The sequence below is a fragment of the Salmo trutta genome, chromosome 25 (assembly GCF_901001165.1).
Source record: "Salmo trutta chromosome 25, fSalTru1.1, whole genome shotgun sequence".
Lineage (NCBI taxonomy): Eukaryota > Metazoa > Chordata > Actinopteri > Salmoniformes > Salmonidae > Salmo > Salmo trutta.
In genome coordinates, this window is record NC_042981.1 from 11,044,781 (window position 1) to 11,072,718 (window position 27,938).

The following is a 27,938-nucleotide window of genomic DNA, read 5'->3' on the forward strand; positions in this document are numbered from 1 at the left end:
TTCAGTGAGATGAACTCCCCTGGCTAACTGGTCCGTTTCAGTGAGATGAACTCCCCTGGCTAACTGGTCAGTTTCAGTGAGATGAACTCCCCTGGCTAATAGGTCAGTTTCAGTGAGATGAACTCCCCTGGCTAATAGGTCAGTTTCAGTGAGATGAACTCCCCTGGCTAATAGGTCAGTTTCAGTGAGATGAACTCCCCTGGCTAATAGGTCAGTTTCAGTGAGATGAACTCCCCTGGCTAATAGGTCAGTTTCAGTGAGATGAACTCCCCTGGCTAATAGGTCAGTTTCAGTGAGATGAACTCCCCTGGCTAATAGGTCAGTTTCAGTGAGATTAACTGGTTGAAGTGCTTCCATTACTCATTTAGAAAAATTGCTAATTAATAAATTGACGACAGCCTATATGCCCTTCACCTATCTGTTTCATGTCTCAAGTAATCCGTGAAAGCCAGCATGGATAAAATGAAATAATTAAATAATAATAGCCATATTCTAATAATTCTCATGTGCCAACATATCACCTTGGTGAAACTTGCACTCGTGTAGAATTTAAATAATTGGATGATGAAACTCGCAAGAGAACAATTTCCAATGACAACTCTGTGATTCACACAGCCTCCGACACAGTGTTTCCCCTACCACAAATTGTATATTCTGCTAGTTTTACAATAAACCTACAATGTGTGTGTGGCCTTCAGGTCTGCATGACAGGGTTTCTGACACTTTGTTTGTTTATTGATGGTTGTGAAAAAGTCCAATAAAGATATTATTACAAATGATGTACTTACAGCGATCTGCTTGTGTTTTCTCCCAGCAGGCCGGCCCTCTTTACAGCTGGTGTTGCTTTTAGAGGATTTCTCTTCTGGTGCCAGCTCTTTGTCCAGTATCGTGCTCTCCCTCTATCAAACAATCACACAACACAATATTATCAATCTCATATGAAGAATCAGGTAGAATCACAGTAGAATCCGGTAGAATCTCAGTAGAATCAGGAAGACTCACAGTAGAATCAGATACAATCAAAGTAGAGTCAGGTAGATTCACAGTAGAATCAGATATAATCAAAGTAGAGTCAGGAAATTCACAGTAGAATCAGATATAATCAAAGTAGAGTCAGGTAGAATCGCAGTAGAATCAGATACAATCAAAGTAGAGTCAGGAAATCCACAGTAGAATCAGATATAATCAAAGTAGAGTCAGATAGATTAACAGTAGAATCAGATATAATCAAAGTAGAGTCAGGTAGATTCTCAGTAGAATCAGATACAATCAAAGTAGAGTCAGGTAGAATCACAAGTTCATAAACCAACCATATTGAAAATGTGGCATCAGTCCCCACAACTAGCTAATCTAATGTGTCAACTTTGACCCTAAAATTGTACCCTGAATTCCCTGTATAGCTCTACTGTAAACGTTCCAAGTCTTCACAGCTTCACATGAACAGTTTAGAAACGCAAGTTGACAGGAAATGCATAGTAAGCATCACCCATAGGATTGACAGGCAGTTTGAATGTGTAATGTGATTCTAAATTGTAGTATAACAGTATACAGTATTTATCCATTCCAACTGTTAAACAGTTTAAGGTCTCTCAATAGGTCTCCATCCTATTCCGCTTGAGGATGAAGACAATAGGACACATGGGATGTGAACGTCTCTGTGAGTGCGGGACAGCACAGAGCCTGACCTCACCCAGACACATTCCCCTAATGACACTGTTACAAAGACACTGCTTGTGTGTGTGTGTGTGTGTGTGTGTGTGTGTGTGTGTGTGTGTAGACCCCATCCAGCACGTTGCCTTTGATTAATAAAACTGTGTCCATCCCGATGGGGTTTTCTGTCTACCCGATGCAGCACCCCTGGGGTTTTCTGTCCACCCGATGCAGCACCCCTGGGGTTTTCTGTCCACCCGATGCAGCACCCCTGGGGTTTTCTGTCTACCCCGATGCAGCACCCCTGGGGTTTTCTGTCCACCCGATGCAGCACCCCTGGGGTTTTCTGGTCACCCCGATGCAGCACCCCTGGGGTTTTCTGGTCACCCCGATGCAGCACCCCTGGGATTTTCTGGTCACCCCAATGCAGCACCCCTGAGGTTTTCTGTCCACCCCGATGCAGCACCCCTGGGGTTTTCTGTTCACCCCGATGCAGCACCCCTGAGGTTTTCTGTTCACCCCAATGCAGCACCCTTGGGGTTTTCTGTTCACCCCAATGCAGCACCCCTGAGGTTTTCTGTCCACCCCGATGCAGCACCCCTGGGGTTTTCTGGTCACCCGATGCAGCACCCCTGGGGTTTTCTGGTCACCCCGATGCAGCACCCCTGGGGTTTTCTGTTCACCCGATGCAGTTCCCTGGTGTTGATGGAACATTTGATAATACTAATGTAGTTGCTTCTATAAAACGTCTCAGACTGCTGATTTAGGATCTGTTTTGCCTTTTAGATGATAATGAATAAGGTGATATGGACCTGGGGGACCTGATCCTGGATCAGCACTCCTCCTACTCTAACTAAGACTATTTTGTGAATACAGGCCACCGGGGTTCAATATTGACTGAATAACATGTATTGACTGAGTGTCTTACTGAGTCTGTTGTGGGGCTATGAAGGGAGACAAGCTTGAACAATTAATTGAGGCAGATCAAATCCTGCTTAGCAACCAGCTATAAGCATCACGAGGTGGGTGCTACTGATGACAAACAGCCTGGACTTCTTAAAGGCAGTCTTATAAGCAGTCATATTATGGAGGCATATTATTGGTAGTACATCTATAGGAGTATCTAGTACGTGGATCCACTGACCTAAAATCATTCACATAATCTTCTAAATCTAATCTCCTCCTTATATAAGATTAATACGATTATCTGACTGTACATTTTCATTATCTGTTGTTTATTTCTCCAGTAGTGATTTCCCTTCTCCTTTCTAGAGCTACGTCCCAAATGGCACCCTATTCCCTATGAAGTGCAAAGAACCCTATGGGCCTTGGTCAACAGTAGTGCACTACAGTATATAGAGAATAGAGTGCCATTTGAGACAAACTACTAGTGCCTGTTTTAGGCTGGCTCCACCACAGGAGTATTGGTACTGCGTGGCCTCTCCGAGTGCTACTCTATACAGGATGAGCAGTCACCAAATTATAAAAATCAAGGAGCGTGGAAACGAGGTAACTGCAAGGGCAGAATTCTAGAATACGGAATGTTTTATATGCAGCACTAAATCATGCTTCGTTTGGAGACACCACCAGTCCGCCACTACAGGCACAATTCAGTGCTGTCAGATTCCATGGACATGTCGCCTTCTATTGTATTGTCAAAATCCTCCACATTTTCAATGAAACACAACATACCATAAAACATGACTAAAAGACATGGAAACAATAGACGGCATAAAATACAAAGACTATTTTGTTATTGCCTTTTGTGTGAACCCTATAACACACTCTGGCATTATTCGATATCTCTGGCACAATTTCCGTCGGCAGTCGGTTTATTTAAGGCAATGGTTGTTGCTTAGCAACAGGACTACATTGGGCGGGCAGTGTGATGGGAGAGCGTAGTAGAGGAGAGAGAAGAGAGGAAGAGAAAGAGAGGAGGATAAATGTCCCAGTATAACACATAGAGAGAGCCGTTTCAGCAGCAACTGGCTGGCTGGCACAGCATTAGATATAACAGCCAACGCCCCACGTAACAGTAAGAAAACACTGTCACCATTTTAACAGGCACAATGAGAGAGAACACAATCATTTTGTTATCAATAATGTAATGCAATTGATCAAATGTATTTATAAAGCCCCTTTCACGGCAGCAGTTGTTACTGTTGTTAATGTGGCTAATGGGTGTCTAACTTACAGTAACCCAGCATGACATGTTATGATGTTTATAGTATAACTGTATAGAGTATAGACTCATATGAATCCTTACATACAATGGAAACATCTGGTGGGTGAACCTGCTTTATGTTTATTCTCGTATGGAAATGATGGAGATGGTAATCAGTTACACAGTGGTTCAGATAAATAATGCAAAATAAATCCATGATACAATCTCTGATCAATATGGGTAAAACACACTGTTATAAGGTAATAACACAGTAACAAAATGTTAGTGTTTTAATGACAGTAGTTTTGCTTTACATAGCTGTTTGTTTCTTACCATTCTGTTCCCAGATGCATCACAGGTGTAGTCTAAGCTTTGGAATGCAGCGTTGTTGCTGGTGGCAACAGTGTTGGACGGCATCGCCAAGAGTGCAAATCGTACTGAGGATATTCTCAATGGAAAACAGAAGAAGCTTCAAAATATGAGAAATTAAATCAAAGGAACAAAAAAATGACGATCCTTCAATGAACCTTCGATGATCCTGCAAAATGAAGAACAACAAATGTAATCATGCACGCTGAAAAACTTTCAATACAACTATTTATTATTATAATAGTTTATATATTATTACATTATTATTATTCCTTCGTTTTGTGTTAAGTTGAACATGATTCTAGCCTATACCTACAGATTGGATTCAATGAATCTCAGTCTCTCTACTATGCCTGCAGTGATCTGATCAGGCAAAGGTAGGGCCTACTAGAGTCAAATTATCAACGGCTTTACATGCCATCTACTCCAGTTGTGCCTTTACTAGTTAGAAAAACATTTTAAGCCTGCTTAAATAGTGTAAGTTCTCTCTGGTTTCTCCCGTTTCTCTCACACAATATACCACACGTGTAGGCCTGTAGGGCTATATGGCGTTATCGAATAAACTATTACCGGTGCATTATGCATATAATAATCTATATGCAGATTAGATTCTCATTATAGCCCAACACCTGTGGTCAAACGAGACACTCCTTTGCACTGATTGCTGGCTCCATGCAAGGCCTAGCCTAGCCTCCTACCTCTCTGTCTCTTGTGATCCATAGCTAGCCATGTGCACTTATAAATACAGTATCAATGTTATACTTTTCATCGATTTTTCCAGAAGGCTTGTGATATAGGCCTAGTCTTGATATAGGCTAAACGTCCTTGGTGTTTTTTGTTATTGCCCCCATTTTCACTAGCTAGTACTACACTACCGTGTACCGATAAGTGCCGGAGATAGAGTGCTCCAGACACACGTTCACCCACGCGCGCAGACAGACTTTCTGACACATTCATACAAATGTTGCATTAATGCGTCATTGACAACATTTGAATGATAGTTAAAAATCAATCTAAACATATTGGTAAATGTAGCCTATCACTGTCGTTCCAGTGTAAATGCATGTTTCCATTTGTTCGTGGGAAGCGAACAATGTTGCGGGAATTTATATTGCAGCTACAAAACGTGTTACTTTTTAAATATATATATATTTTTTTTTTGTGAATACAATGTCACCTACTGTTCCACTGTCAGCAAAAATCACAAATATGATGCATTATAACAATTCTGATTGAATTAACGACTTTATCTATGAACACATGGCTGGCGGTCTACTGCATTTGTCACTATTGCAGGCGTAAATTACCTAATTGTACACGTATTTGAAGGGGAAATCAGCATCTAACCCGGTGGGACTGTACCGCGTTTATAGGCCACAACCATTTGATGGACAAAACCCCGTTAGTTTCAGACGGGCGTGTATTCTGTAGAAACAATCGCCTTTCTGTATGTACAAATACGCGGTCACCAAGTTCAACTGAGTATCGCAATGTCTAATCACAAGTCAGTCACCACATATCTGCAAAAGCACAAAAAGGAATACTGTTTCCCCCCACCACCACGATCGAGTGCAGCCAGTCTTCCTTCCGTTCTAAAGGATCTAACTGACTGTGTGTGTTCCGATAAAGGTTAGTCCTACAGAGGGTTTGGTAATAACGGGCTATGGTTTTTAAACGAGTGAATCACGGTGTTCATTACCCGTTTTGCCAAGTCCCAGGCCAGACCCTTTTTGTTGTCGCTTGCTCCCGGATCCTCCTTCTTCTTCTCTCCCCGTCCTCCACCACGCCAGCCGGCCAGCACTCCGCCAGATGCTCGGCTCACACTGCAGGGGCCAGCGGACTGATAGTGTCTCCACTAGGTCCTAAAGGTAGTGGAGTAACGGCTGCTGCTTCACTGCCATTATGCCAGAATTTATACGCAATATATTTAATTATTGTTTCAAAATCCGGTTAAACTCAAATAATTGTCAATTTCTGTGTCAAATATACAAATAGACAAAAAATTCAGAGTGTTGAAAATAGCATACATCAGACCACATAGCTGGCAATAGGCCTACAAATAGGCACCAGACAGGCATATAGGCTGCAGGCCTATTTCACACTGGTGGCCCTAGGCCAAGGGTCAAACCTCTGGCCATAAACATGAACATAAACATATAAGAGAGAAATAAAACAATATTAACCAAGAATGAATCAAACCCAATAGCTAATAAATAGGCCTGCAGTCAGCATTGTGTTTATAGTGATTACATAATAATGAATCTTCTGGGAAGGCTTTCCACTAGATGTTTGAACATTGCTGTGAGGACTTGCTTCCATTCAGCCACAAGAGCATTTAGGCCTGGCTCGTAGTCGGCATTCCAATTCATCCCAAAGGTGTTTGATGGGGTTGAGGTCAGGGCTCTGTGCAGGCCAGTCAAGTTCTTCCACAACGATCTCGACAAACCATTTTTGGATGAACCTCGCTTTGTGCACAGGGGCATTGTCATGCTGAAACAAGAATAGGCCTTCCCCAAACTGTTGCCACAAAGTTGGAAGCACAGAATCATATAGGATGTTATTGTATGCTGTAGCGTTAAGATTTATTTTCACTGGAACTAGGGGGCCCGAACATGGACAAAATCAACATGCGCTCGATGGCACATGCGCGAGTGGTGTGGTCAGCATGTTAGGCTTGTGTGCGGCTACTCGGCCATGGAAACCCATTTCATGAAGCTCCTTACAAACAGTTATTGTGCTGACGTTGCTTCCAGAGGCAGTTTGGAACTCAGTAGTGAGTGTTGCAACCGACACTTCAGCACTCGACGTTTCCACTTCACAATAACAGCACTTACAGTTGACTGGGGCAGCTCTAACAGGGCAGATATTTGACAAACGGACTTGTTGGAAAGGTGGTATCCTATAACGGTTCCATGTTGAAAGTCACTGAGCTCTTCAGTAAGGCCATTCTACTGCCAATGTTTGTCTATGGAGATTGCATGGCGGTGTGCTAGATTTTATACACCTGTCAGCAACGGGTGTGGCTGAAATAGACGAATCCACTAATTTGAATGGGTTTCCAGATACTTTTGTATATTTCGTGTACGTCCTGCCTGCTGCTTCAGAGTATGTCATTGTCAGGCGTATAGTGCCAGAGGCTCCAGAGGCTCTTACAAGCACAAACAGAACAAAACCCTGGGGATCAGACAGGCTACAGATATTTAAGAGGGAGGAGGGATGGGAGGGGGAAGGGGGAGAGAGGGAGAGGGAAGGAGAGGAGGCGGAGAGAGGGGAAGGGAGACAGGGAGGGAGAGGGACGGGAGAGAGGGTAGACAGGGAGGGAGAAAGGGGGAGGGAGGGAGAGCGAGAGAAGGAGGGGGAGGGAGAGAGATCGAGAGAGTGAGGGAGGGAGGGGTGAGAGACAGAGAAGTGAGAGGGGGGCAGAGAGAGAGACAGAGAGAGAGAAGGGAGTGAGAAAGAGAGGCAGAACGAGTGAGAGAAAGGGAGAGAGGGGAGAAGAGGAGGAAGAGGGGGTGGAGGGAGGGGACGGGGAGAGGCAGGGAGTGGGAGGGGGAGAGGGGAGGGAGGGAGGAGGAAAAGAGAGAGAGATCTAGGGGGGGGCAGGCTGATGTGGTTCAGTGAGCTTGAAGCATGGCTGGAGCCAGAAGCTCCTCACATCACATGACACCACACGTCTGTAGAGTAGACTGACTCTCTGTCTCTCTCTCGTCTGTAGACTGAATCTCTCAGTCTCTCTCTGGTCTGTAGAGTAGAATGAATCTCTCTGTCAATTCAATTCAAAGGGCTTTATTGGCATGGAAAACATATGTTTACATTGCCAAAGCAAGTGAAATAAATAATAAACAAAAGTGAAATAAACAATCAAAAATAAACAGTAAACATTACACTCACAAAGGTTTCAAAGGAGTAGAGACATGTCAAATGTCATATTATGGCTATGTACAGTGTTATAATGATGTGCAAATAGTTCAAGTACAAAAAGGAAAATAAATAAACATAAATATGGGTTGTATTTACAACGTTGTTTGTTCTTCACTGGTTGCCCTTTTCTTGTGGCAACAGATCACAAATCTTGCTGCTGTGATGTCACACTGTGGTATGTCACCCAGTAGGTATAGGAGTTTATTAAAATTGGATTTGTTTTTGAATTCTTTGTGGATCTGTGTAATCTGAGAGGAATATGTGTCTCTAATATGGTCATACATTTGGCAGGAGGTTAGGAAGTGCAGCTCAGTTTCCACCTCATTTTGTGGGCAGTGTGCACATAGCCTGTCTTCTCTTGAGAGCCAGGTCTGTCTCTCGTCTGTAGAGTAGACTGAATCTCTCTGTCTCATCTGTAGAGTAGACTGAATCTCTCTGTCCCTCTCTTGTCTGTAGAGGAGACTGAATCTCTCTGTCTCTCGTCTGTAGAGGAGACTGAATCTCTCTGTCTCTCGTCTGTAGAGTAGACTGAATCTCTCTGTCCCTCTCTTGTCTGTAGAGGAGACTGAATCTCTCTGTCTCATCTGTAGAGTAGACTGAATCTCTCTGTCTCATCTGTAGAGTAGACTGAATCTCTCTGTCTCATCTGTAGAGTAGACTGAATCTCTCTGTCTCATCTGTAGAGTAGACTGAATCTCTCTGTCTCATCTGTAGAGTAGACTGAATCTCTCTGTCTCATCTGTAGAGTAGACTGAATCTCTCTGTCTCATCTGTAGAGTAGACTGAATCTCTCTGTCCCTCTCTTGTCTGTAGAGTAGACTGAATCTCTCTGTCCCTCTTGTCTGTAGAGTAGACTGAATCTCTCTGTCTCATCTGTAGAGTAGACTGAATCTCTCTGTCCCTCTTGTCTGTAGAGGAGACTGAATCTCTCTGTCCCTCTTGTCTGTAGAGTAGACTGAATCTCTCTCTCATCTGTAGAGTAGAGCTGAATCTCTTTCTCATCTGTAGAGTAGACTGAATCTCTCTGTCCCTCTCTTGTCTGTAGAGTAGAGCTGAATCTCTCTGTCTCATCTGTAGAGTAGAGCTGAATCTCTCTCTCATCTGTAGAGTAGAGCTGAATCTCTCTCTCATCTGTAGAGTAGAGCTGAATCTCTCTGTCCCTCTCTCGTCTGTAGAGTAGAGCTGAATCTCTCTCTCATCTGTAGAGTAGAGCTGAATCTCTCTGTCCCTCTCTCGTCTGTAGAGTAGAGCTGAATCTCTCTGTCCCTCTCTCGTCTGTAGAGTAGAGCTGAATCTCTCTGTCTCATCTGTAGAGTAGACTGAATCTCTGTCCCTCTCTTGTCTGTAGAGGAGACTGAATCTCTCTGTCTCTCGTCTGTAGAGGAGACTGAATCTCTCTGTCTCTCGTCTGTAGAGTAGACTGAATCTCTCTGTCCCTCTCTTGTCTGTAGAGGAGACTGAATCTCTCTGTCTCATCTGTAGAGTAGACTGAATCTCTCTGTCTCATCTGTAGAGTAGACTGAATCTCTCTGTCTCATCTGTAGAGTAGACTGAATCTCTCTGTCCCTCTCTTGTCTGTAGAGTAGACTGAATCTCTCTGTCCCTCTTGTCTGTAGAGTAGACTGAATCTCTCTGTCTCATCTGTAGAGTAGACTGAATCTCTCTGTCCCTCTTGTCTGTAGAGGAGACTGAATCTCTCTGTCCCTCTTGTCTGTAGAGTAGACTGAATCTCTCTCTCATCTGTAGAGTAGAGCTGAATCTCTTTCTCATCTGTAGAGTAGACTGAATCTCTCTGTCCCTCTCTTGTCTGTAGAGTAGAGCTGAATCTCTCTGTCTCATCTGTAGAGTAGAGCTGAATCTCTCTCTCATCTGTAGAGTAGAGCTGAATCTCTCTCTCATCTGTAGAGTAGAGCTGAATCTCTCTGTCCCTCTCTCGTCTGTAGAGTAGAGCTGAATCTCTCTCTCATCTGTAGAGTAGAGCTGAATCTCTCTGTCCCTCTCTCGTCTGTAGAGTAGAGCTGAATCTCTCTGTCCCTCTCTCGTCTGTAGAGTAGAGCTGAATCTCTCTGTCTCATCTGTAGAGTAGACTGAATCTCTGTCCCTCTCTTGTCTGTAGAGGAGACTGAATCTCTCTGTCTCTCGTCTGTAGAGGAGACTGAATCTCTCTGTCTCTCGTCTGTAGAGTAGACTGAATCTCTCTGTCCCTCTCTTGTCTGTAGAGGAGACTGAATCTCTCTGTCTCATCTGTAGAGTAGACTGAATCTCTCTGTCTCATCTGTAGAGTAGACTGAATCTCTCTGTCTCATCTGTAGAGTAGACTGAATCTCTCTGTCCCTCTCTTGTCTGTAGAGTAGACTGAATCTCTCTGTCCCTCTTGTCTGTAGAGTAGACTGAATCTCTCTGTCTCATCTGTAGAGTAGACTGAATCTCTCTGTCCCTCTTGTCTGTAGAGGAGACTGAATCTCTCTGTCCCTCTTGTCTGTAGAGTAGACTGAATCTCTCTCTCATCTGTAGAGTAGAGCTGAATCTCTCTGTCTCATCTGTAGAGTAGAGCTGAATCTCTCTCTCATCTGTAGAGTAGAGCTGAATCTCTCATCTGTAGAGTAGAGCTGAATCTCTCTGTCCCTCTCTCATCTGTAGAGTAGAGCTGAATCTCTCTCTCATCTGTAGAGTAGAGCTGAATCTCTCTGTCCCTCTCTCGTCTGTAGAGTAGAGCTGAATCTCTCTCTCATCTGTAGAGTAGACTGAATCTCTCTCTCATCTGTAGAGTAGAGCTGAATCTCTCTGTCCCTCTCTCGTCTGTAGAGTAGAGCTGAATCTCTCGGTCCCTCTCTTGTCTGTAGAGTAGACTGAATCCCTCGGTCCCGCTCGTGTGGTCAGGTTCAGTTAAGGACAGAGGCATGATGACACAACCCAACAAAGAGGAAGAGGGAGAGCTGTGTCTGGGGCTGCTCTCACTGACCCTCACACAGACAGATGGACGGACGGACGGACGGACGGACGGAAGGACAATACACAAGCACACAAACATATTATTTGTCTGTTATGATTAGGGCCCTGTGTTTTGGACAATCATTTGACATAACCTGGATTTTAACCTTTATAGAAAGATTTTTCATAAAAAATGTCCCCTTTTCTTTTTATGTCAGATGATCCAGCACCATACACAGACAATTGCTTACATTTCTGGAAAAGGCTTAAAACAGAGGATAAAATCTAGGTCATGTGACATGATAGTCTAAAACACAGGGTCATAGTTATGATTACAGTTATGCAAACATCAGGAGATATTGTTTGTGATTGGAGGATATATGACTCCCTGTGGGCCAATGGCAATCTTATCCGATAGCAGGGAGTTGTTTCCCAGGAAAAATAACCACTCATTTACTTGGAAAAACAACACTGATTATATTTTTATTTAATTTTTTATTTATTTAACACAAATTCTTATTTACAATGACGGCCTACCCTGGCCAAACCCTAACCCTGACGACGCTGGGCAAATTGTGCGCCACCCTGTGGGACTCCCAATCACAGCCGGTTGTGATACAGCCTGGAATCGAACCAGGGTCTGTAGTGACAACTCTAGCACTGAGATGCAGTGCCTTGGACCGCTGCACCACTCGGGTGCCCCTAAACTGTAAAATTATGACAGTCACATTTTTTCAAGGCCATATTCAACAGTGCAGTACATACAGTGCCTTCAGAAAGTACATCAATATTTCATCTACATAAATATTCACACCCCTTTGCTTTGACACTCCAAATTGAGCTCAGGTGCATCCTATTTAATTGACATTTTATTAATTTAGCAGACACTCTTATCTAGAACGACTTACAGTGGTGAGTGTATACTTTTTTCTGAAGGTAATTTCTGAAGTTCAAATGATAACAACCAGTAGGCTAAATACTGATCTGAAAAAAGGCATCACATCACATCAAAGCATATCAAGTTTTTAAATATTTTTATACATTTCACAATTGATTCATTGTATTTACAAAAGACAGTGGTCATGTGACATAAAACCATGGTTTTTAAATTAACATGAGAAACAAATGAATACCAGAAGCATATCAGTATATAACACATAGAAAGATAAATAACATTTCGGGAAGCTTGTGGTTTGTCATTTTGCACATTTTCTCTCTGCAAACAATAAAACAATCATAATGTGCAGTATGTACCTTTCTATTGCCTCTGTTGGCTAGAAGGAGATCATTCTAGAATGGTTGGTAGCTCTAGAATGTTTGGTAGCTCTAGAATGGTTTGTAGTTCTTGAACGAGTGGTACTGCAGCTCTAGAACAGTTTGTAACTCTATAACTGTTTATGGCTCTAGAACTGTTGGTAGCTCTAGAACAGTTTGTAGATCTAAAACTGTTGGTAGCTCCAGAACAGTTGGTAGCTCTAGAACTGTTGGTAGCTCTAGAACAGTTTAACTTTAGGACTGTTGGTAGTTCTAGAACAGTTTGTAGCTCTAGAACTGTTGGTAGCTCTAGAACAGTTTGTAGCTCTAGAATGTTTGATAGCTCTACAACAATTTGTAGCTCTAGAACTGTTGGTAGCTCTAGAACTGTTGGTAGCTCTAGAACGTTTGTAGCTCTAGAATTGTTGATAGCAAGAACAGTTTGTAGCTCTAGAACTGTTGATAGCAAGAACAGTTTGTAGCTCTAGAACTGTTGATAGCTAGAACAGTTTGTAGCTCTAGAACTGTTGATAGCAAGAACAGTTAGTAGCTCTAGAACTGTTGATAGCAAGAACAGTCTGTAGCACTAGAACTGTTGATAGCTCTTTTAAAGTTTGTAGCTCTAGAACTGTTTGTAGCTCTAGAACTTTTGCTGGTTCTAGAACTGTTGGGGGTTCTACATTTTAAGGAAGACCAAGTAAATGTATGGACCCGATTATATCATGCAAAATATAGACATCAACAACAACATATGGAATGTAGTTATATCTGTATAATGACACACAAAGTCTGCAAACACTTTCCCTCCTGAACAACAATAAATAAATCATATTTTTCCACAAGGTCACTGACTGAGACTAAAACTCCTACTTAAAAGGCTGATTGATATTCTTATATATGCATGAATGGGTTTTTACTTTATTCAGCACTTTATACAGAACATCTAGGCAGTAGGCGCAAACTCAAATCATAATATTGCATTCCTATCTGTGAGCGGGGTGAAGAGGGAAAACAATAACTCACTTTTCAAAAGGTTTTATCTCAGCACTTTCCTTAGATCTTGAATATACAGTACCAGTCAAAAGTTTGGACACACCTACTCATTCAAGGGTTTTTCTTTATTTTTATTATTTTCTACAATGTAGAATAATAGTGAAGACATCAAATCTATAAAATAACACATATGGAATCATGTAGTAACCAAAAAAGTGTTAAATGTATGAAAATATATGAGATTCTTCAAAGTAGCCACCGTTTGCCTTGATGACAGCTTTGCACACACTTGGCATTCTCTCAACCAGCTTCATGAGGAATGCTTTTCCAACATTCTTGAAGAAGTTCCCACATACGCTGACCACTTGTTGGCTGCTTTTCCTTCAGTCTGCGGTCCAACTCATCCCAAACCATCTCAGTTGGGTTGAGGTCGGGTGATTGTGGAAGCCAGGTCATCTGATGCAGCACCATCACTCTCCTTCTTGGTCAAATAGCCCTTACACAGCCTGGAGGTGTGTTGGGTCATTGTCCTGTTGAAAAATAAATGATAGTCCCACTAAGCGCAAACCAGATAGGATGGCATATCACTGCAGAATGCTGTGGTAGCCATGCTGGTTAAGTGTGCCTTGAATTCTAAAGAAATCACTGACAGTGTCACCAGCAAAGCACCCCAACACCATCACACCTCCTCCTCCATGCTTCATGGTGGGAACCACACATGCGGAGATCATCCGTTCACCTACTCTGCGTCTCACAAAGCCACGGCGGTTGGAACCAAAAATCTCAAACTTGGACTTACCAGACCAAAGGACAGATTTCCACCAGTCTAATGTCCGTTGCTCGTGTTTCTTGGCCCAAGCCAATCTCTTCTTATTATTGGTGTCCTTTAGTAGTTTTTTGTTGTTGCAGCAATTCAACCATGAAGGCCTGATTCATGCAGTCTCCTCTGAACAGTTGATGTTGATATGTGTCTGTTACTTGAACTCTTTGAAACATTTATTTTGGCTGCAATGTGAAGTGCAGTTAACTTTAAGGAACTTATTCTCTGCAGCAGAGGTAACTCTGGGTCTTCCTTTCCTGTGGCGGTCCTCATGAGAGCCAGTTTCATCATAGCGTTTGATGGTTTTTGCGACTGCCCTTGAAGAAACTTTCAAAGTTCTTGAAATGTTTCACATTGACTGACGTTCATGTCTTAAAGTGATGATGGACTGTCATTTCTCTTTGCTTATTTGAGCTGTTCTTGCCATATTATGGACTTGGTATTTTACCAAATAGGGCTATCTTCTGTATACCACCCCTACCTTGTCACAACACAACTGATTGGTTCAAACGCATTAAGGAAAGAAATTCCACAAATTAACTTTTAACAAGGTACACCTGTTAATTGAAATGCATTCCAGGTGACTACCTCATGAAGCTGGTTGAGAGAATGCCAAGCGTGTGCAAAGCTGTCATCAAGGCAAGGGGTGGCTACTTTGAAGAATCTCAAATATAAAATATATTCTGATTTGTTTAACACTTTTTTAGTTACTACATGATTCCGTACGTGTTATTTCATAGTTTTGATGTCTTCAATATTATATTGTCAATGATTTAATTCCACTAGCAAACTAAAATAACACCCAGAATGATAAGATCACGTAAAAATAAGTAACCAAATAAAAACATCACATTTAGAACAACGGATAGGAAGGTTGATCGTAGGTTGATAAGGCCTTGTACTTAGTTTAAAGGATAGCTGACTGTACTTTACACATTATCTCAATGCTAAATGTTCAAGTACAACTTCAGTACAGTTCATTGCTTAACCAGTGTTTCAATTTAGCGTAAACATGTTAACATGTTATTATCATGTAATAACATGACGCGAACCAAACCCTACTCTTCTCCGTCTGGCCGTTTATCGTGTCACATTGCTAAACCTAACATTTATTATCTAGTTATTCATTTCAGTGCTTTATTTCAGAGATAAATGCAAATCCTGACCAACGGAAATGTCCATCGATCAGAAGACGAGTGTTTTATTGGATCTGATATCCTCCTGATTCAACCGAGTCAGTTTCCTTCTCTAGTCCACTCCACATCTGTTCTCTGCTCTAAATCATTCAATATTCTAAACCAAAACCAGACTTTCTGTCTGGTTAACCCCTCTTGCCCCGTCTCCTAATAATCTGTCCTTTCAGCTGTCTGGTTAACCCCTCTTGCCCCGTCTCCTAATAATCTGTCCTTTCAGCTGTCTGGTTAACCCCTCTTGCCCTGTCTCCTAATAATCTGTCCTTTCAGCTGTCTGGTTAACCCCTCTTGCCTTGTCTCCTAATAATCTGTCCTTTCAGCTGTCTGGTTAACCCCTCTTGCCCCGTCTCCTAATAATCTGTCCTTTCTGCTGTCTGGTTAACCCCTCTTGCCCCGTCTCCTAATAATCTGTCCTTTCAGCTGTCTGGTTAACCCCTCTTGCCCTGTCTCCTAATAATCTGTCCTTTCAGCTGTCTGGTTAACCCCTCTTGCCCCGTCTCCTAATAATCTGTCCTTTCTGCTGTCTGGTTAACCCCTCTTGCCCTGTCTCCTAATAATCTGTCCTTTCAGCTGTCTGGTTAACCCCTCTTGCCCCGTCTCCTAATAATCTGTCCTTTCTGCTGTCTGGTTAACCCCTCTTGCCCCGTCTCCTAATAATCTGTCCTTTCAGCTGTCTGGTTAACCCCTCTTGCCCCGTCTCCTAATAATCTGTCCTTTCTGCTGTCTGGTTAACCCCTCTTGCCCTGTCTCCTAATAATCTGTCCTTTCTGCTGTCTGGTTAACCCCTCTTGCCCCGTCTCCTAATAATCTGTCCTTTCTGCTGTCTGGTTAACCCCTCTTGCCCTATCGCCCATGAATCTGTCCTTTCAGCTGTCTGGTCAATCCCTCTTGCCCTGTCTCCTAATAATCTGTCCTTTCAGCTGTCTGGTTAACCCCTCTTGCCCTGTCTCCTAATAATCTGTCCTTTCTGCTGTCTGGTTAACCCCTCTTGCCCTGTCTCCTAATAATCTGTCCTTTCAGCTGTCTGGTCAATCCCTCTTGCCCTATCGCCCAATAATCTGTCATTTCTGCTGTCTGGTTAACCCTTCTTGCCGTGTGTCCCAATAATATGTCCTTTTTAAGAAATATAGTAGTCTAGCACATGCTCAGACCAATCCAATGCTTTTAAATGCAGGAGAAAGGCCAGATTATTGAGACGCAGGGTTGCTGTCTGCTCTCTCCAGACTCTCTAATGATTACACAGCAACTGACCCCTACACAAGCAGGTCTGGAGCCCATTAGGGCCTAGCCTACTGACTATTAGTTAACCACACATTTTGAATATGTGACCCAAATTGCGCCCTATTGGCTATATAGTGCACTATTTTTGACCCATTGGGCTGATGGCTCTGGTCAAAAGTAGTGCACTATGTCGGGAATAGGGTGCCATTTGAGAGTCACCACTGCATTCCATCTACCTCTACAGTTCCCGAGCTCACATGTTCCAGTCCTTGTTTCTTTTAAGCCATCAAAGCTCGTCTTATCTGTGCACAACCTTTCTGTGTCAACACCGTCGTCACATACGTACAGGTGTATAGGTGAATGTTGAAAGATCACAATATAATATTCATTTAAAACTAATGTCCTGAGTTCCTCTCCCTCTCTTTGCTTTACGTGGACAATAAATACAGTCACTACTGAGTGACTAGTTAGTGGATTAGGGACGAGACACCATGTAGATTTTTAAATGCGCTATAAAATGCATTTAGTAGCTTCTCTCACTTTGTTTTGTTTCTATAAAATATTAACTTTGAAGAATTAATCTGATTCTAACAACGGGACGTTTCCCTGATTAAAATAAATAACAGCCCCCATAGGCTCCCTATGACCAAATAAACTACAGCCCCCATAGGCTCCCTATGACCAAATAAACAACAGCCCCCATAGGCTCCCTATGACCAAATAAACAACAGCCCCCATAGGCTCCCTATGACCAAATAAACAACAGCCCCCATAGGCTCCCTATGACCAAATAAACTACAGCCCCCATAGGCTCCCTATGACCAAATAAATAACAGCCCCCATAGGCTCCCTATGACCAAATAAACAACAGCCCCCATAGGCTCCCTATGACCAAATAAACAACAGCCCCCATAGGATCCCTATGACCAAATAAACTACAGCCCCCATAGGCTCCCTATGACCAAATAAACTACAGCCCCCATAGGCTCCCTATGACCAAATAAACTACAGCCCCCATAGGCTCCCTATGACCAAATAAACAACAGCCCCCATAGGCTCCCTATGACCAAATAAACTACAGCCCCCATAGGCTCCCTATGACCAAATAAACAACAGCCCCCATAGGCTCCCTATGAACAAACAAACAACAGCCCCCATAGGCTCCCTATGAACAAACAAACAAACAGCCCTCATATTTTTGCAAAATGGTGTCTCACGACAGAGTGAACACACAGTAGCAGCATTATGTGACTCAATGGCTATGTCCCAAATGGCACCCTATTCCCTATATGGTGCACTACATTTGACCAGGGCCCTGGTCAAATGTAGTGCACCATATAGGGAATAGGGTGCCATTTGGGACATAATCAATGTGAATTCTGAGGCATGACAACAAATCCCTGCAGTCATCATAACCAAGTGTTTCTCAACCTTTTGTGTACCAGGGACCGGCAAGGACCAGCTATAGTCCTTCCTCCTTTGAAGACCACTTAGATTAAAACTAACACTTGAGAACTGACTAAATCAGTGTCCACTCACTATATGAGGGACCAATCAGCAACACCCCAAGGACCAGTGCTGGCCCGGGGACCGCAGGTTGAGAAACACTGATAAACCCACAAAGAGCTGGGATAACATGGTACCTACCTACCTACAGTACACCCAGTCAGACTCAGGACAGTGCAACTTCATGCAAAACCCCTAATGAAAGCACACTAGCAAGCGATCTCTAATCATACAAAGGCAATGACGGCCGGGGAACATGTCATGGGGAAAATAGGTTGTTTTCAGGTTATGGTCAGTGCTGTGTTCCCAAGGTAATCTATAATGTGTACAGTTTATGCAGATAGAGGTAGCATCCCAAATAGAACACTATTCCCTATGTAGTGCACCAAATGGCACCCTATTCCCTATGTAGTGCACCTGCCATTGATGGTGCACACAGGGTGATCTGTTATTAACAAGACAGGTTGAGAGAAAGCACAGGAAGCCATTCCTTAGACATTTGACACTTGCAGTCATGACGGGGGGAATCAATAATTACATAATAATTACAGCTTCAGGTTTTTATACAGAATGACATATACACTTGCCAACAGACATCCCACAGCAAGGTGTAACAAACATGTTTAATAAGAGTTCACACAGTGAAATCCTGTTTGATAACAGCATGCATTAATACGTGCTAATTCCTGATAGAAGGGTTTGGTCGGAGTGGCAGATTCTCATTCTGATTCTTCTTCTCCAGTCTGACATCTTGTCTAGATCAATGGAGTGGTGTTTGGGGAGGTTGTTGTTCCCTCAATGATGTTTTAGATCTCTCACTGTGCCTGAAGACAGAGGCAGACAGATGGATTAGACTGGGCCACAACATAACTATAAATATTCACAGAGGAAGGATTTGGGATTTTGATGAACAAGTGGGACTGAAAAAGTTCCTGTGATTTCTATTTTGTTTATAGGTCATTGAGAGATTTGTTGATTTACATTGTGAATGACTCATTAACGACTATGCGATGATATACAGACAATATTAAAAGTATAGGAATATTCATACATTTCTTTTCATTCTGCATCGGCTGGAAAACAAAGTGAAAAATGTCCCGTTATTTGCAGTAACATAAAAGTCTAATACTCAGTACCAGTCAAAAGTTTGGACACACCTACTCTTTCAAGTGTTTTTCCTTACATTTTTACTATTTTCTACATTGTAGAATAATGAAATAACACATATGGAATCATGTAGTAACCAAAAAAAGTGTTAAATCAAAATTTATTTTACATTTGAAATTCTTCAAAGTAGCCACCCCTTGCCTTGATACACTCTCTTGGCATTCTCTCAACCAGCTTCATGAGGTAGTCACCTGGAATGCATTTCAATTAACAAGTGTGCCTTGTTAAAAGTTAATTTGTGGAATTTCTTTCCTTCTTAATGGGTTTGAGCCAATCAGTTGTGTTGTGACAAGGTAATGGTGGTATACAGATGATAGCCCTATTTGGTAAAAGACCAAGTCATATTATGAGAAGAACAGCTCAATTAAGCAAAGAGAAATGACACTTCATCATTACTTTAAGACATGAAGGTCAGTCAATGCTGAAAATGTCAAGAACTTTGAAAGTTTCTTCATGGGCAGTCGCAAAAACCATCAAGCGCTATGATGAAGCTGGCTCTCATGAGGACCGCCACAGGAAAGGAAGACCCAGAGTTACCTCTGCTGCAGAGGATACATTCATTAGAGTTAGGCCAAATAAATGCTTCACAGAGTTCAAGTAACAGACACATCTCAACATCAACTGAGACTGAGTAAATCAGGCCTTCATGGTCGAATTGCTGCAAAGAAACCACTACTAAAGGACACCAATAATAATAATAATAAGAGAATTGCTTGGGCCAAGAAACACGAGCAATGGACATTAGACTGGTGGAAATCTGTCCTTTGGTCTGGTAAGTCCAAATTTGAGATTTTTGGTTCCAACCGCCGTGTCTTTGTGAGATGCAGAGTAGGTGAACGGATTATCTCTGCATGTGTGGTTCCCACCGTGAAGCATGGAGGAGGAGGTGTGATGGTGTGGGGGTGCTTTGCTGGTGACACTGTCAGTGATTTATTTAGAATTCAAGGCACACTTAACCAGCATGGCTACCACAGCATTCTGCATTGATACGCCATCCCATTGGTTTGCGCTTAGTGGGAATATCAGTTATTTTTCAACTGGACAATGACAAAACACACCTCCAGGCTGTGTAAGGGCTAGTTGACAAAGAAGGAGAGTGATGGAGTGCTGCATCAGATGACCTGGCATCCACAATCACCCGACCTTAACCCAATTGAGATGGTTTGGGATGAGTTGGACCGCAGAGTGAAGCAGCCAACAAGTGCTCAGCATATGTGGGAACTCCTTCAAGACTGTTGGAAAAGCATTCCAGGTGAAGCTGGTTGAGAGAATGCCAAGCGTGTGCAAAGCTGTCATCAAGGCAAAGGGTGGCTACTTTGAAAAATCAAAATATAAAATATATTTTGATTTACTTAACACTTTTTTGGTTACTACATGATTGCATATGTGCTATTTTGTAGTTTTGACATAAATAGTAAAAATAAAGAAAAACCCTTGAATGGGTAGGTTTGTCCAAATAATTAGAATTCTAGAATGTTGTTTCAAAGAAATTACTAATTAAAATCGCAACAGCTTGATACAGGAAAATAAACTGTGTAATAAGATATAGTGAGCCAAGGCTTCCTCCCCCCTGTCCCTTAGGCCTCTGTTCCTCATCTGGTTGTCCTCATCCTCCCCCCTGTCCCTTAGGCCTCTGTTCCTCATCTGGTTGTCCTCTTCCTCCCCCCTGTCCCTTAGGCCTCTGTTCCTCATCTGGTTGTCCTCTTCCTCCCCCCGTCCCTTAGGCCTCTGTTCCTCACCTGGTTGTCCTCATCCTCCCCCCTGTCCCTTAGGCCTCTGTTCCTCATCTGGTTGTCCTCTTCCTCCCCCCTGTCCCTTAGGCCTCTGTTCCTCACCTGGTTGTCCTCATCCTCCCCCCTGTCCCTTAGGCCTCCGTTCCTCATCTGGTTGTCCTCTTCCTCCCCCCTGTCCCTTAGGCCTCCGTTACTCATCTGGTTGTCCTCTTCCTCCCCCCTGTCCCTTAGGCCTCCGTTCCTCATCTGGTTGTCCTCTTCTTCCCCCCAGTCCCTTAGGCCTCCGTTCCTCATCTGGTTGTCCTCTTCCTCCCCCCTGTCCCTTAGGCCTCTGTTCCTCACCTGGTTGTCCTCATCCTCCCCCCTGTCCCTTAGGCCTCCGTTCCTCATCTGGTTGTCCTCATCCTCCCCCCTGTCCCTTAGGCCTCCGTTCCTCATCTGGTTGTCCTCTTCCTCCCCCCTGTCCCTTAGGCCTCCGTTCCTCATCTGGTTGTCCTCTTCCTCCCCCCCGTCCCTTAGGCCTCTGTTCCTCACCTGGTTGTCCTCATCCTCCCCTCTGTCCCTTAGGCCTCCGTTCCTCATCTGGTTGTCCTCATCCTCCCCCCTGTCCCTTAGGCCTCTGTTCCTCATCTGGTTGTCCTCATCCTCCCCCCTGTCCCTTAGGCCTCCGTTCCTCATCTGGTTGTCCTCCTCACGCCTGTCCCTCAGGCCTCCGTTCCTCATCTGGTTGTCCTCTTCCTCTGCAGCATCATCTACTTTATTAAAGAGAATATAACTTAAGTCCCAGAGAGTTATCAACCAATCACAAGCAACATAGCAGTCATGTGTCTCTCAACGAACCTGAGTGGAGTTCTTTGACGAGTGATGACATTGTGTTTGTGATTGAATCTGCAGCGACCAACAGATCATTACGAAGATTTCTAGGTACACCTGAAACACAGAGGACACAGTCAATGAAAATAGTCAGTGACTTACAGTTGAAGTCAGAAGTTTACATACACTGAGGTTGGAGTCATTAAAACTTGTGTTTCAACCACTCTACAAATGGCTTTAGAAGCTTCTGATAGGCTAATTGACATAATTTGAGTCAATTGGAGGTGTACCTGTGGATGTATTTCAAGGCCTACCTTCAAACTCAGTGCCACTTTGCTTGACATCATGGGAAAATCAAAAGAAATCAGCCAAGACCTCAGAAAAAAAAACTGTAGACCTCCACAAGTCTGGTTCATCCTTGGGAGCAATTTCCAAACGCCTGAAGGTGCCGAGTTCATCTGTACAATAGTACGCAAGTATAAACACCATGGAACCAAGAAGCCGTCATACCGCTCAGGAAGGAGACGCGTTCTGTCTCCTAGAGATGAACGTACTTTGGTGTGAAAAGTGCAAATCAATCACAGAACAACAGCAAAATACCTTGTGAAGATGCTGGAGGAAACAGGTACAAAAGTATCTATATCCACAGTAAAACAAGTCCTATATCGACATAACCTGAAAGGCTGCTCAGTAAGGAAGAAGCCACTGCTCCAAAACCGTCATAAAAAAGCCAGACTACAGTTTGCAACTGCCCATGGGGACAAAGATCGTACTTTTTGGAGAAGTGTCCTCTGGTCTGAAGAAACAAAAATAGAACTGTTTGGCCATAATGACCATCGTTATGTTAGGAGGAAAAAGGGGGATGCTTGCAAGCCGAAGAACACCATCCCAACCGTGAAGCACGGGGGTGGCATCATGAGGATGGAAAATTATGTGGATACATTGAAGCAACATCTCAAGACATCAGTCAGGAAGTTAAAGCTTGGTCGCAAATGGATCTTCCAAATGGACAATGACCCCAAGCATACTTTCAAAGTTGTGGCAAAATGGCTTAAGGACAACAAAGTCAAGGTATTGGAGTGGCCATCACAAAGCCCTGACCTCAATCCTATAGAACATTTGTGGGCAGAATTGAAAAAGCGTGTGCGAGCAAGGAGGCCTAGAAACCTGGCTCAGTTACACCAGCTCTGTCTGGAGCAATGGGCCAAAATTCACCCAAACTTATTGTGGGAAGCTTATGGAAGGCTACCCAAAACGTTTGACGCAAATTAAACAATTTAAAGGCAATGCTACCAAATACTAATTGAGTATGTAAACTTCTGACCCACTGGGAATGTGATGGAAGAAATTAAAACTGTAATAAATCATTCTCTCTACTATTATTCTGACATTTCACATTCATAAAATAAGGTGGTGATCCTAACTGATCTAAGACAGGGAATTTTTACTAGGATTAAATGTCAGGATTTGTAAAAAACTGAGTTTAAATGTATTTGGCTAAGGTGTATGTAAACTTCCCACTTCAACTGTATATGACATTTAGTGGCTACTATTTTGCATTTACATTTTAGTCATTTAGCAGACGCTCTATTCCAGAGCGACTTACAGTAGTGAATACATTTCATACATAGTTTTTTTTTTTTTCCCCCCATACTGGTCCCCCGTGGGAATCGAACCCACAACCCTGGCGTTGCAAACACCATGCTCTACCAACTGAGCCACATGGAATGCACTTTAATGAAATATGTCACAGCTCAATCACAGATCAAAATGTTGTGTTGTCCTTAACTCAAACAAGGTCAGAAAATGGATAACTAACAACAGGACATCGCCCAGCAGAAAAAGCGAGTTGAAATGACATCATGATGCCTTTTCAACCAGTAACCGATGTCAACCCGTTTTGCACAGTTTTTCCCGCTGGGTGGAGGTCCAGGACTCACCCTGAGCGAGGGCCTCCAGCACGTCGCCCCCCACCCCGACCAGGCAGTCCTGGGGTGTGTGGGTGGGGGTGGACCCAGCTGAGGTGGAGCGGATCGGCATGGGCATGGAGCAGCCTGCCCCGTGGCTGGGGGAGGAGTGGGTTGAGCCTCCTGTCTGGACCTGATAACATATCAACATCACCACCGGTTAGGAAACAAACTATAGAAACATACCAATATTACCATAGGTTAGGAAACATACCAATATTACTATAGGTTAGGAAACATACCAATATTACCATAGGTTAGGAAACATACCAATATTACTATAGGTTAGGAAACATACCAATATTACCATAGGTTAGGAAACATACCAATATTACCATAGGTTAGGAAACATACCAATATTACCATAGGTTAGGACACATACCAATATTACCATAGGTTAGGAAACATACCAATATTACCATAGGTTAGGAAACATACCAATATTACCATAGGTTAGGAAACATACCAATATTACCATAGGTTAGGAAACATACCAATATTACCATAGGTTAGGAAACATACCAATATTACCATAGGTTAGGAAACATACCAATATTACCATAGGTTAGGAAACATACCAATATTACCATAGGTTAGGAGTAGAAGAGGCCTAGACCACCACCTGTTATCTTTGCTAAGAAAACACACACACGTCTTGGGCAGTATGCCATATATACCGTATACCGGGGTATTTGGAAATAGCCACAGGATGGTTTTTCAATACCGTTGAAACTATGAAGAAGTAAAATATTTTCTTTTAAGTAAAAACAATATATAAATAAATATTTGTAGCTACTTTTTAAGTAAATACCTGCAGTCAACTTGTGCAATACGTTAAGAGAGAAAGAAGATTGCGTTCTTCATTTCACCTGTCACATCATTTTTCATTATGAAGCTTGCCAGTAGTTCCCAGTCACGTGGTGTTTGTTTACAAACACACAATGACGAGAGACCGGAGCTTGTGAGCTCCCCACTCCTTGACTGCAACCCTTTTCATTTACCCTCCAGGTCTCTGGCAGCATTTGGAACTGCTGATCTGCAGTCAAGAACGCTGAGTTAATCTAAGCCTATGATGCCCTTCAGAGCTGCTCTCTCTTCATCTGACTACGTTTTCTCTCATAGTCCAAGAGCATCTGGTCGTCGCGGTGGTGGCACAGGGCTACTCATTTCTCCTGGAGATTTGGTATTTTCTCCCTCTCACCTGTCCATCTACTCTCTCACCTGTCCATCTCCTCATTTGAATTCCATTCTGTCACTGTCACTTGTCCACTCAATCTTAACATTGTTGTCATCTGTTGCCCACCAGGTTCCCTTGGAGAGTTCCTCAATGACCTTAACACTTTCATAAACTTATTTCCTGATGATGGCTCACCTCTTTTACTGGGTGACTTCTATCTCCCGACCTCTCCCTTCGATTAATTTATTTGCAACTCTCTCATTCCCCTCCTTGCCTTTTGACCTCACCCTTTCCCAATCCTCTCCAACTCACAAGGCATATGCTTGACCTCATCTTCACTAGAGGCTGTCCGTTTACTAATCTCACTGCAACCCCCCTCAAGGTCGATGATCACTACTTTTGTTTCCTTTTCTGTCTCTCTTTCCTCCAACCCTCTTAGCCCCTACCCAGATGGTCATGTGCCGTTGCAATCTTCGCGCCCTCTCTCCCACTACTCTCTCCTCTTCTAACCTATCATCTCTCCCTTCTAAATCCTTTTCTCTCCTGTGTACTGATTCAGCCTCTTCGACTCTACTCTCCTTCCTTTCCGCATCCTTTGACTCACACTACCCCATTTCCTCCCGAGCTGGCTCGGCCCTCCCCTCCCCTCTTGCTTCGTGGCTGAGTGACTCATTGCGAGCTTACAGAACAGGGCTGCGAGCTTACAGAACAGGGCTGCGAGCTTACAGAACAGGGCTGCGAGCTTACAGAACAGGGCTGCGGGCCAAAATGGAGGAAAACAAAACTTCCGGAGGACCTATCATCCTTTCACTGATTCCTCTCTACCTTCTCTTCCTCTGAATCCGCTGCTAACGCCCCTTTCTATCCCTCTACATTTCAAACTTCTGCCTCTAACCCTAGGAAACTATTTTCTACCTTTTCCTCCCCCCTTAATACTCCACTCCCTTCCTCTCTGCGGACGACTTTGTCAACCACTTTGAAAAGAAGGTTGATGACAGTCTGCTCCTCATTCACACAGGCTATTGAGTCCACTGGTCTCACTCACACAGAACGACCCTACGCCTTGACCTCTTTCTCCCCTCTCTCTCCAGATGAAATCCTGTGACTAGTGAGGTCTGGGCGCCCGACAACCTGCTCGCTTAACTCCATCCTCTCCTCCCTTCTCCAGACCCTCTCTGGAGACCTTCTCCCATTCCTCACTTCCCTCATTAACTCATCTCTGACCACTGGATGCGTCCCCTTTGACTTCAAAATGGCCTGAGTCGCTCCGCTCCTCAAGAAACCAACACTCGACTCATTTGATGTCAAAAACTATAGACCTGTATCCCTGCTTTCTTTTCTTTCCAAAACACTTGAGCGTGTCGTCTCTGATCAACTCTCTCGTTATCTCTCTCAGAACGATCTTCTTGACCCTAATCAGTCAGGCTATAAGATGGGTCACTGCTCTCCTCTGTGTGACGGAGGCTCTCCTCACTGCCAAAGCTGACTCTCTCTCCTCTGTTCCCATCCTCCTAGATATATTGACTGCCTTCGACACCATGAACCGCACTATGAATCATCAGACCCTTCTCTCCACACTCTCAGGGCTGGGGCGTCTCAGACTCTGCAGACTCTTGGATTGCATCCTACCTGGCAGGCCGCTACCAAGTGACGTGGAAAGGATCTGTGTCTGCACCACGTACTCTCACTAATGGTGTCCTTCAGGGCTCGGTTCTAGGCCCTCTCCTCTCTATACACCAAGTCACTCGGCTCGTCATATCCTCACGTCGTCTCCTATAATTGCTTTGCGGATGACACAACTACTTTTCTCCTTTCCCATTTCTGACACCCATGTGGCGAAATGCATCTCTGCGTGCCTGGCAGATATCTCAGCTTGGATGTCGGCTCACCACCTCAAACTCAACTTAGAACAAGACGGAGCTGCTTAGAGACTATAAAATGTCCACAATTCGCTCGTTAGCATTTAGATAGAGAATGCTATGGGATTTTACATGTACTTGTTAGCATTGCTAACCTTCAGATTACAAAGGCTCAGTGGGGTTTGAAAATAGCGCCCCTTGTGTGCAATGCCGGTATTACAGAATATCCCGGTATGGCACAAGGTCGGTATGAAGGTATGACAATCTGGATACCGCCCAAGCCTAACACCCCCCCCCCCCCCGAACATACACTCCCTGTCTATTACAGCATCTTTACTGCTCTGAAATCTAATGAGACCCATGTCAGGGCTCAGGAGCAGACCCGGATTCAAACACTATTCAAATCATTTCAAATACTGCATCTGTGCTTGATTGAGCCTGCTTAGCTTAAATGGACCATTAGGATAGTCCCAAAACGTCAAACCCCGCCCATCTTGCACTCCAGGCAGGCTATAGCAAACGCTGAAGGTATTTGAAAGATTTCGAATAGCGTTTGAGCCCAGGTCCACGACTGTATGGCTTAGAACCAGCCTGCCCGCAGGTCCACGACTGTATGGCTTAGAGCCAGTCTGGTCCAGGACTGCATGACGTGACAAATAACCCATCTATAAAAGTACTGTGCCAAATCTCTGTAGGAAAACAGTGCTGCCTCAAACCGACCAGCGCAAGTACATAACATGTCCATAAAAAATGCTGCTACTGGAAGTTCCTTAAACACTATCCATCTGAGACATATCAACACGTGCATTAAGAGTGGACAGTAGTGTGACATGTAATGTTATGGTTAGAGAGTGACTGGGTCTGGTGCTGCTACTCCACTACTTCCTTAATGTAAACTGAAGAGAGACACACTTACTGCCTGCTTCTGCTCGTCATCCTATCAGTCAGCCAATGGTAAGCAGTGATAGGAGGCATGAGCAGTGAGGGAGAGAGAGAAGAAGTGACAGAGAGAGAGGGAGATACAGAGAACGAGAGAAAAAGAGAGAAAAAGGAAAAAGAGGGAGAGAAAGAAAGAGAGAGCGCGAGAGAGAGAAAGAGAGCGAGACAGAAAGAGAGAAAAAGTGACAAAGACAGAGAGAGAAAATATAAAACAGTAGCAAAGAGTCAGGAGCTTCAATATCAGGACAGGAAAGACAGGTT

At 43.5% G+C, this 27,938-nt stretch overlaps 2 protein-coding genes across 15 annotated transcripts in view; both read right to left on the reverse strand.

Annotated features, from left to right (window-relative positions):
• Positions 1-6,004, reverse strand: part of LOC115162012 (DNA (cytosine-5)-methyltransferase 3A-like) — a 73,764-nt gene extending 67,760 nt beyond the window's left edge. For all 3 annotated transcript variants that reach the window (XM_029712916.1, XM_029712915.1, XM_029712914.1), the window contains exons 1-3: positions 5,883-6,004; positions 4,148-4,352; positions 789-899 (exon numbers count right to left, since the gene is read on the reverse strand). In XM_029712916.1, coding sequence (XP_029568776.1) covers positions 789-899; positions 4,148-4,231 — 195 coding nt within the window. In that variant the 5' untranslated portion in view covers positions 4,232-4,352; positions 5,883-6,004. The remainder of the gene's footprint in view (positions 1-788; positions 900-4,147; positions 4,353-5,882) is intronic.
• An 11,061-nt stretch (positions 6,005-17,065) lies between these two features.
• LOC115162014 (dystrobrevin beta) overlaps positions 17,066-27,938 on the reverse strand; it is a 67,308-nt gene continuing 56,435 nt past the window's right edge. For 8 of the 12 annotated variants that reach the window (XM_029712924.1, XM_029712921.1, XM_029712928.1 and 5 more), the window contains 6 exons: positions 27,655-27,675; positions 23,676-23,835; positions 21,763-21,852; positions 21,457-21,677; positions 19,074-19,095; positions 17,066-18,846 (listed from right to left, as the gene is read on the reverse strand). In XM_029712924.1, coding sequence (XP_029568784.1) covers positions 18,818-18,846; positions 19,074-19,095; positions 21,457-21,677; positions 21,763-21,852; positions 23,676-23,835; positions 27,655-27,675 — 543 coding nt within the window. In that variant the 3' untranslated portion in view covers positions 17,066-18,817. The remainder of the gene's footprint in view (positions 18,847-19,073; positions 19,096-21,456; positions 21,678-21,762; positions 21,853-23,675; positions 23,836-27,654; positions 27,676-27,938) is intronic. The other 4 variants (XM_029712930.1, XM_029712926.1, XM_029712919.1 and 1 more) reach the window with 3 other exon arrangements.